The following is a 10,890-nucleotide window of genomic DNA, read 5'->3' on the forward strand; positions in this document are numbered from 1 at the left end:
TATATTTGCAAGCTGAAAACTGTTCACCTCACAAGTGCATATAGATTTGTTTGTGAAGCTGTGCTTTTTGAGCAGATTAGAGTCTCAAGTGTGAAAATTTGTTCCTTGCTTCTTCCTTGGGTTTTTTCTGCCAGTTGAAGTAATTGTTCTCCATCTATCCTTCAGTGCTTTACTTCCACAGCAGCTGCTTTATGAATCTTCTTGCCTATATACTCCTTGTGGTATTTTGTAGAATAGGGACCTTCTTAATATAAAAAGAGAAGAAGAGACCATGGGGCTTTGATCTTAAAATAAGCCTTTAAACAGCAGATCTGAAAGGAATACGATGAATAGAAGCGAATTAAAATAAGGAATTCCAGAATGTGGAAAATGGCAGGAAAGATCTTAATTATGTGCTTGTTACATTTATCTTAGGTTGGTCAAAATGAAGAGAAGAACCATTCCACAGAAGAACTTAGCAAGTCTGAAATCCAGGAAGAGCTGAAAAAGGCTAATAGCCTTCCTAGTTTGACTCCTGGAATCAAAACAGCAGATAAATACAAGCAACCCCGAGAAGGTTTTTTTCATTTTCTTGGAAGCTTATTTAATATTGCAACAAAATCTTCTTTGGTAGAATCTAAACCTTCTACCTTCCAAGATGAACCTAAAAGATGTGAAAAGAATTTACAGAACACTAATACCCTTCTGGAGGATGTGCAGCCAAAGCATCCAAAAATTGAAGAGCCTGTCTTTTCTACAGCTAGAATAAAAGAGGATTTGGTAAATAAAGATGATGCCATCTTAAATAATATCGAGAAAGATATTTCACAGGATCTGCAAGGAGGCCGGAAACGATCTTCAGCACAAAAGTAAGTTTTATAATTTAGCATTAAATTTATTAATGTTTGTGTACATGTGTGTGTGCACAGAACTACCTTGACTAAGTTCTGCTGCCTGTGTGACAAATGACAGTCATTTCTAAGGATGGTTGGAGTGTCCCTGACTTGACTTTGTGCAAAACTCTAGTAGCAAATAAATAAATGAGAAGTCAACGAAATAAAACTTCAAAGAAGTTTTTCTGGAAGTCTGCTGAGTATGGATAGATCCAGTGTAGATCCATCTAAGCTTAAACATGTGGCATTTAGGAATATGTTCAGTATTGTACATCTTCTTTAAAAAAAAAAGTGTTAAGAGCTTGTTTCCATTGGTATTGTGGGCTAAATAAAGGTTGCAATGTTTGTCCTTTTTATATCTCATTAGTTCAGTGGTTTTACTTCTGCAAGTAAGGTTTCCTTATTTTTAATTATTTTTCCTAGTTGATTTGACATGATGATTTTTGCTTATGTGTTTTGTTTCCCCTTGTTCTTTGGAGTGTTCTTGTAATGTAAAGAAGGTTATATAAAATACTCTATTAGCCTAAATATGGAAAATCCTTAACAATCTTGTAATATTTCCAAAAAAGGTTGCCAAAAAAATGGTGCCAAGGGCACCAATGTGTGTTTGAGAGTAGAAAAGCAAAAACTTTGGCTGTGGTCCATACCATATGTTACAAAATCTTTCTGACCGAGGCATAAACATAGGTGATAGTATTCTAAAAATATTTGTAGCTGTTATGTTGAATATTTAACTATATATGGGCCAGTACAGCATAGGTTTGGAGTTAGGTGTGTATTCATGCATGTGGTACTTGTCTGGGGTTTGATAGCTGTGTAGAATATGGACTTGTCCACAGACAATGAATCTGTAAGTAATGTTTACTCAGATTTTCAGTATTAGCCAGGATATTTATTTCAAATTTAAGCCGAAAGTAATGATTTGGGGTAACCAGTAAAACTGTCACAGTGCTCCTGCTTGTATTGGAGAATGGATATACTAAGAAGTACCTTCCCCTTCCGCCCCCCCACCTTTTAGGTTTTAAAACTAATATGAATTGTGTTCAGTATATTTATGTGTGAAGTGTTTCACTTCTATATAGGAGGTCAGAGATTCCCGAAGTAGCTGCTTAATGTATTTCACTTCCTGGGGGCTATCTCCAGCACTCTCCTTATTTATTATTCGGTAAACTGATGATTGGAGGTATCTGTCATTCACCTTTATATTATAGATGTAATTGCTGATCAGGATATGAATAGGGTATGTGATACCTATTCGGGTAACTTAAGACTGTATTTCCACCACCGAATTAGAGTACTATTTGTAACTTATAATAAAAATGGTTGCTTTCTCATGAGTGCTCTTGTTTGGTCTGTGATATGGTTGACTTTTTTTACAGATTCTTACCATAGTAGCACATACCTGACTGACACTTTTTCCAAACTGTATGTTGCAACCCAGCAGCACCACTTCATTGACTGATATAGAAGAAAATTTCTCCTCTCCGTAGTTGTTATCTAGAGAGGCCTAGGAGCATTGTGTTGTTCAGACTAGTTACTGAACAAACTGTCTATTTCTTAAAACCTGTTGGACAGGCTGGCTTGCTGCATCAGTCTTTTGTTATTTGCTGTTTCTGTAGTAAGAAAAGAATAAAAATAATAAATAAAAGTCACTCCTTGCCTCAAAGAAGCTTAATCAAAAAAAACGGTAGAATTAGTACATCTTTTTCACTTTTTACTTCATTCAGTGTGGTTTATTCCATTACTTACCTCAGCATGCTTTCTGCTGTACTTTCCTCAGGGTGTGCTCTTTTTCTCCCTGTCTCCACCCACAGCTACTGATCATATTATTCAGTTTGCAGTAGCAGTCTGTCCTCTGTACAGGTTTTTTTTTTTTTCTTACTCTTGCCCATTAAAGTGAGTCCTCTTATATGCTGTACTCCTCTAAATTAGAGTCTCTCCTGTCTATTCAGACAAATATGAATCTTGGAGATTCAACTGAAGGCCCAGTATGTGGTGACCTAAACTTGGCAATAAGAGCCTGCAGTAAGTGGGTGAGAGGAGGCCATGGTCAGGCCCTACAAAGTCAGTCTTTCCCTTTTTTTTTTTTCCTTCAGTCCCCAGCTGATGCATTAAGGAGCTCGTTGTGTGTCTTTCCAGGTAGAAACCTCTGACTTCTGCTGGCTTTTCACAGTATACGCATGAGCTTTCTTTGACTTTCGCATTTTATTGATGCCTGCAGGCCTGTGAATAGGAGTGGTGGAGATGACAGAACATCTGGGGATTTTTTTTCTGCTCTGCTCATTTTATACCACTGTATTTTAGTGGATCTTGAGCAGTGAACTGATACGGTGCTGGGCAGTCTATGCACAGTTTAGAGGGTCAAATGGTCTCAGTCTTCATTTGCTTCTTGTGATTTCTTCTTCAGAACAATTGACCTACCCACCAATTAATAAGTTTGGCAGTAATAAAAGCTTGCAGAGTTTGGAAGGTGTGGATATTAACTCGCTTAAGTGATCTCCTTGCTTTGTGCAAGTATTTTTGAGTTATTTTGCTTTTCTTGAAATCAGAGTTGCAGCTGACATTTTCAGTTGACAATATTTTGACATTGTACTATATTGTTACATAGCCTATGCAAATTAGTGAAGATTTTCCTCAGTGTAGTTTACCTGTCTCGTGGTCAGGCAAGCATATAAAAATGTGTGTTGCTAATTCTGAGGTAAGGGTAAGTTGGTCTATATACAGAATGAAGTTTTTCTGTGGGAAATGACTTTTTTTTAAATAGGAGAAAATTTGTGGAGTTTTCATTGTAGTTGTAAAATCAGGCAAACATTAAAGCAGTTGTTTTCTTTTTAAACTCAAAAGTATCTCAAAAGTACAGTGTAAATGCTGCCCTTTTTGGCTCAGGATACGAACAAGGTAGCCGATCTCTGTAACTTCTGTGTATGTTTTTCTCTGCCTGACTACACCATGTGAACTGCATTTCTGAAGCATTTGTAAAGGGAAGCTGAAATGATAGTAGGGAAGCAGAGGTTTGGATTGTTTACCTTTTTAAAAGCTTGAATCAAGGATACCTCTCTTTTCTGTTATGGGAGTGATTATGTTGGTTTTCTTTTTTATAAACTAAAAATTTAAACAATTCAGAGTAGCTTTTTCTCTTCAATACTAGCTAGCATCTTTACTAAATATTAACTAACTGGTATTCATTTAGTGTAGTTAAACTGTAAAAGTGCTCCTGATTGCTGACAGTTGGCTAGACAATTTTGTAGAAAGTGCTAAGCAGTAGTTGGAAGTGTGCGGTAGAAGCACGTGAGTAATAATAGGGGGAGGCAGAGAGATGTAGCACAAAAGAACAGGAAAGTTGGTGAATACCATGAAGGGAAGGGATGAGATGGTGTGAAAGTGGTCTTTTGCTAGTCTCTTGAAGATTGGGTCCCAAAAGACAGATGAGACACTTTAGTGATCCATATAAATCCAAAAATATTACTGATTCCAATGATGGTTATGTTAAACTGCAATTTTAGCATTTACTGTAGAGGCAAATTAAAGCTGAGAGCTTTACAAATCCTTAAGACTGCTGCATTATTAATCTTACAACTGTTTCCTTTGTCATGAGGAACATTTAAATGAATTTGTGAGTTCTAAAATACTGTTAAATATTATATTAGAGGTTATCTGTGGTTAGAGAGGAGGCTGCAATGAGAATTAAAAGAAGGGTAGTTGTTAGATTGCATAATCCCCATGAGAGTAGTTTGGAAAAAAAAATACCAACCTTTCAGAACTAAAATACCTGCCTCATGGTCTCAGATGCCTAGACAACTTCTTATCCTCATATCCTTAAAGCAATATTTTGCAAAATATGAGTATATCAGACTGCTCTGACCTGTAGACTGAGGTTAATTTTGCCCTCAGTGGGAGGCCTGGCACTTGGTTAAGACTCAGGTTTCCAGGCCTTGAGCCAAGGAGAATGGAATTCATGAGCTCAGTCTGTGGAATATGTCTTTGTGAGGGACAAAATGTGTAGGTCACGTTACTCCTCCATCACCCTGGCTGGTTGGCTCAGAGGTAACTGTGCCAGAGCAGGCATACAAAAGAGAGGGCGTCTGCTCCATTAATCCAGACAGTGGCCAGTGGTACAGGAGCAGCACAAAGGACAAAACCATGGTGAGTTTGGCAAAGTCTGTAGTCACCAATTACTGTGGACAGTAACATAATAAATGCAGCACTGAAGATGGGTGAGGAGAGCTGGTTTGGCTAAGTCGCCAGCTGTTCCATCCCTTAGTCTTCCATTTGTCTGGAACGGCTGAAGATTTCCTTACCATTGAGAAGTGAAGCAAGTAATTGGGTATGCAGTGTTCTTTAAAAGGCTAAAGATGAAGAGGTGAGGTTGCTAAAACATAAAATATAGTTTTAAAATAATGTTTATTCAGGTATAAGTGGAGAAGTGCAAAGTAAGGTATTTGCTACTAAGCACAGAAAAATCTCTTACTTAAAGATGGCAACTTTTGTGTACAATAGTTCCCAGTGGCAGAGGGGTAATTATAAAAGTGAGAAGTTCATGTTTTCTTTTAGCCTTTTCACTCCTTAATGATGTTAAAAGCCAACCTTTGACTAATGAAATAAGCCCTAAAAATAAAACCATGGAACGGTGGGATGCACGTCACCTAATTTCTCACTGCTGAATGTCTATTTGAGAGATCAAAATTTCATAAAGTAGGTGACAAGCACAAAACATGAGTTTGCCTCCATTATCCTTCTTACCCACAACGCAAAATTCTTCACTTAACACGTGTATTATCTTTCACTAACAAGCAACATTTTGGCTTCAAAATTGAATTCTCTGTGACTCCTGAGAATGGCCTTCCTGCAGTACATACTGGCTATCTTCTCAGGAATACCCATCATGGTAATAGGCATTACTCTCAAGAGGTGACTGAGAACACAACTCTGACAATTTATTTTGCTTTTTCTTTTCCCTCCAGGAAAAAAAAAAAAAAGAGTAATGCCCCAGTTCTGTTCTATTGACTTTTTTTTAACAATAAGTGGATGTTGTGAATAGTGATGTGCAAAACAATAGTACTTGTGAAACTGTATGGCTTATTCTAGAGTTCAACAAGAAGCCTTATTGCATTGCTAAACATGGTTGATGAGATGAAAATTGAAGTTGCACCCACTCTAAATTTTTTCTGTTACAAATTCCTGACCACCACTTAAGATGCTAATACCCCTGTTCAACAAAATATTTAAGATCTTGATTTCTTCCTTCTGTTATGAACCTTAAAAGTGAGGAAGAACTCCAACCCCACCAGTGCAAGGATTTTCTAACTGTAGGTAGAAGAGGATGTGATTTCAAAAGCAAATACTCAAAACAGCATGCTTTTACACTTCACGCTCTACCAGGAGCCAAGTCCTCATAATAGTTTAGCGGGAGCATTGCAAGCTATTTCATGCAGAAAGGGAGGTATCCTTGAGTAGAGACAAATTTCAGACCATTTACGGTTCTGTTGTGTTATACATTGTTGGGTTCTGTGGGGGTTGGTTTTGGGGCTTTTTTTAAAGTCCAGTAAATCTGTTGCTATACATCTAATTGGATGGTATTTTCTTAGTACCATCAAAAATCCTGTCCTTTTATTTTGCTCTGTTAGAAATACATCTGATAAAACCCTTCAGGTCTACATAATTCTGGTTAATATGTCTGTTTCAGAGCTTGTCATTCACTTTGTGTTACTGGTCAGATGCAGACTTGTGATACAGAAGCATAGCCCTTAATTTGTCTGTTGGGTTGTGTGTTACTGTTTTGATTCAGTCAACAGCAGCAACATTCATCTTTCCCTGTAAATGCCTTTGGCAGACAATCAAGAGTGCAGAAATTAAATCACTTAATTCCAAGCAGTGGTCTCACCAGGTAATGTAGAGGAGTTGGGGAAACTGCTGCTGCATTTGTTAAAATCGAATCCATCTTGTGGTCAGAGCCATGATCTTCTGTTATTGCCACCCAGGACCTATTTTACATACAAGACCTGAACATTTGAAACCGTAAGTGTACACAGTTCACCTTTGAAAGCATCTGTTGGGTGATGTCAATAAGAGGAAAACAAGACCACTGTTTTGATTACTTCTATTATAATATCTGCATAAAGATACCCATTGTACAGACGTACGTAATTATATAGTAATATACAACCCAGTCAGAGACAGGAAAGACAGCTGCTTCCCTTTGTAATGAGAGGTTGCCTTGATGGTAATTCTGGGGGAGCACCAGGACATCTGTGAAACCTGGGTGGTCCTGCAGCACATGCCCTGCATGCTTGAAAGCACTGCTGTTTGGACCTAGATGAGTTACTTTTGGTCTTAATTCCCTGATGGAACTCACTACATGAGACACTTGAAACAGCACAAGGAGGGGAGGGGGTGACAGAGGTATGCCTCTTGGGTTGGGGAAATGGGAAGAGAGGAGGGGGGCATTGTAATTCATCTTCCAGTGGCTTTCTGCCTTCAGAAACCAGCTATGGAAGTGTAGTGTTCAGTTGCTGGTTCTCAGATGAACAGGGAGTCGTTGCTGAGAGTGACCTGCCACTGCTTGAGGCAAGTATAAAATATGTGGGTAGCTCCACCCTTCTAGGACAGCAAGATATGGTGCAAAATTAATTTAGAAGGTTGTCCTGGGGAAGGATCAAGAACATCCTCCCCAACGCTTTATGGGTGAACTGTGGAGGGAAGCCCCCAGAAGTAATTGTAGAGGTATACACAAACTCCCATGGAAAGATTTAGTGTTAGGTCACTAAAGAAGAGGGCTTCGTTATTCTTAAATCTCTTCCTCCAGACACATCTCTACGCATACCTTGATTTGAACAAGCTATCCTTTAACAATACTCACAAATTTGTAAATTTTGACAAAGAGTTGACCTGTGTGAGAATTTGTCAAAATAGGTGCTGTGCTGAGATTTAGTGACCCATTCCAACAGTGGGGTGGGTGAAATTGAGGGTTTCTGCTGTAGAAGAGATGCGGGCGCAGGCCTGCCTGCTGGAGAAGGGTACCTGCCCAGACCTGGGACATGGGCCGAAAGAAAGGTTCTTGTTGGCACTGAAGCAAAGATTTCTGTGTTTCTGTTGAAAGCTTCTTAGTTTTAAGAGTAATTCATAACATGTATGGTGCAAAATTGAGCTAAATTAATTAAGCTGAAAATTAATTCACATTTTTTCCACAGAGCGTTTTTTAATAGGGTTGTTCAACTGAGCAATGTATTCAGTGTTTCTTGGAAACAGCATTTTACAGTGTGATTTTGAAGTTATGGAGGTACCTGCAATATAATTGTTCAGGCCTTCTAGGCTTTTTCTTGTCAATAAGGACTTAATCCTCAGACTTTCAGCTTTACTGTTGTTGGGGTGGCAAGTAACATTAGAGAGAAGGTATCACTTTAGACAGGCAGGTGGGGTGCTAGAACACAGCAGCCTCCTTTGGTTGCCTCTTCAGAGCACACGCAGCACCTGTGTAATGCTCAGAGACAGGTCCCAGTATAATCTCCTGCTGAGAATCTGTCTAACTCCCCCTAGCATTGGTGTACATAAAAGGGAAGAATAACCTCCTTGTTTCCAATATCTGGAAATCAAACTCTTTGGTTTTCTTAATGCATCGAAAACTGCCGTCTTGCTTGAGAACAGAGGAATGTCCTAAATTTAATTGTTCATTACGTATAACAAAGGCCAACAGGAGTGGCTTTCTTCAGCCTTAAGAAGTGAAGGCTGAGGGGACACTTTACTCCTGTCCTCAACTCTCTCATGGAAACCTTAGAGGAGATGGAGGCAGACTCCTTCCAGAGACACTGCGATGAGAGGCAAGAGGAACATGGGATATTGGGAAATGTGTTTTCACCATGAGGGTGGTCAAACCCTAGGGCACATGCACAGGGCTCCTGTCCTGAAGGCACGTGCTCAGAAGAGGTAGGACAAGGCCCTGAGTACCCTGATCTAGTTGGCCGAACTTGGAGCAGGGGTTGAACTGGGTGATCTACCACGTTCCTTTCCAGCCTATATTACACCTCTGTGCTCAAAGGCAAGGCTGTCTCTCACAACTTTGTGCCATCCAGCTTCTAAATTCAATTTGTTTTTTGTTGGGATTGGCAGCATCTTAGAACCCTTCTTTGCATAACAGTGAGGCAGCACCATGACATGTTGTTGCAGAGTAAGCACATGGCAAAATTCTGCAGAGGCAGCACAGGCTGTGCTTGTCCCTGCTCCCTGTAAAAGGCAGGTCACAGGCATTTGAGCACCCGAATATCTGGATGTGACGGAGGAGAAGGGAAGGGTAGCTAGCTGAACTATGTGGGGTGGGGGGGCATGCGAAAGTGGCAGATAGGTGTGCATGGATACTTCCCACAGGTATGGGGCAGAAAGGTTGGCTGCTGTCAGGTATTGGGGAAAGATGGCAGTGAAGGCCTGGGAGTGAACCCAGGCCCTTCCTGCTGGTCTTGGTTTTTCAGCTTGGTAGTGTATTGGTCAGCCTTGATCTGTGTTTCCCTCTTCAGACTCAAAAGAGTAGGGTTACTTTCCCAAATGTGGAAGATAATCAAAACGTGGTACCGTGAAGGGCAAGGGGAAGGAAAAACATTCCTTCCAAAGTCACAAAGACTACATTTGTTTTTATTTTAACTGTCATTGTCTGTTGTCCTTAAGGAACATTAGCTTTGAAATTTCCTGCAGAATCAACTGTGTGCAATCTACTTTGTTCAACCGAACTGTTGACCTTTTAAAATCTATGTTGTGAAGTTCCAGGACACTAAGTATTTCAAACTTCAGATTTAAATTATGAAGCTATCCCCTCTGGCTGAAAAATAATTTTCTTTCGTCTAAGTTGTATATAGCAAATTTTCAGTTAACCCACAGTGTCTTTTTTTTTCAGTAAGGCTTTTATTTTTTCCATTTATGAAGATCTGACATGGGTGTAGAAATCAGCTGGCTGAGTAAATTGGATTCCACCGAAAGGTTTTCCAAAATGACTTAAAGACAGTTGTTCCCAGACAAAGGACCTTACCATAATTAAAAAAAAAAAAATTGTCAGTTAAGTATGCAGTAAACAGAAAGCTAAGTGGAAAAAAATTAAAATTAAACAATAGCATAATTTTAAAATAGTCAGGGAGGGGTAGACAGGAATCACTAGAGACATACTGATTTAGATTGGTGGTTTTCAGCCTGTAGTCTGCAGATCTCTCTGCTCTGGAAGCTACTTTTGAGGGGTCTGTGAAAGGAGATTAGGGGAGACCTGCTTTTTCAAGAATACACGTGCATGAGACCTCTGGGTGGGGAAAAAATATCTGGAAGAGTGAGGTATGAGATAAAAACGTCCATTGCATGTTGTGGGAAAGCCAAGCGCAGCATGCTGCAGAAGCAGGCCAGCCAGCAGTGTGCTTACTCTTCGGCACGGCTGAGCCTGAGCTAGTGAGCCCGGAGCTAAGCAATGATGCTGGATGTAAGGGTGTTCTAGTGTGGGTACCGTGCTGTGCAAATGAAGCTGTGCTGCCTGGGGATCTGAGATGCTGTATCCATGTAGTGCTGTTTCATGGTCTATGACATCCTCCATCTTTTTTGCAAGAGTCTAGGGTTGTCTACTTTCTGCTTTATTGTATGGTACAAATACGAAGATTGAGGAAGGTCACTATCTTGATGACATACTCTTGAAAAACATGCAAGCAACGTAGTCTTCACGCATGCATGGTTATGAGGCATGCAAGGTGGTATATTCCCTCCTGCTTCAGGACTTCAAAACCAAAAAGATCATTTTATAACTACTGCCACTTTTTGGGCAAGTTACATAAGATGTCAGTCATGTGATTTCAGAAGATGTTCTCCTCTCCTCCTTGAGTTAGCCCCCCTTGAACTTTTTCTTTCTCTTTTAGATGGAAGAAATCGCAACAAGCAGCAACTTTTGACAATTTAGTGTAACTCATGTTGACATCCTCTCTTGTTGCTGTCAAGCAGCCTTTTGTGAAACTGAATTAAAGCTTTACAGGGAATTGAATAGCTTCCCATGAAGAAGGGAAAG

At 39.7% G+C, this 10,890-nt stretch overlaps 1 protein-coding gene across 1 annotated transcript in view; it reads left to right on the plus strand.

The window, feature by feature from the left end:
- Window positions 1–414: 414 nt before the first annotated feature.
- CRYBG3 (beta-gamma crystallin domain containing 3) overlaps window positions 415–10,890 on the plus strand; it is a gene marked incomplete at its 5' end in the record, with an annotated part of 64,739 nt that continues 54,263 nt past the window's right edge. The window contains 2 exons of the mRNA XM_010135019.1: window positions 415–556; window positions 614–848. Coding sequence (XP_010133321.1) covers window positions 415–556; window positions 614–848 — 377 coding nt within the window. The remainder of the gene's footprint in view (window positions 557–613; window positions 849–10,890) is intronic.

The sequence above is a fragment of the Buceros rhinoceros genome, unplaced genomic scaffold, assembly GCF_000710305.1.
Source record: "Buceros rhinoceros silvestris isolate BGI_N320 unplaced genomic scaffold, ASM71030v1 scaffold12124, whole genome shotgun sequence".
NCBI lineage: Eukaryota > Metazoa > Chordata > Aves > Bucerotiformes > Bucerotidae > Buceros > Buceros rhinoceros.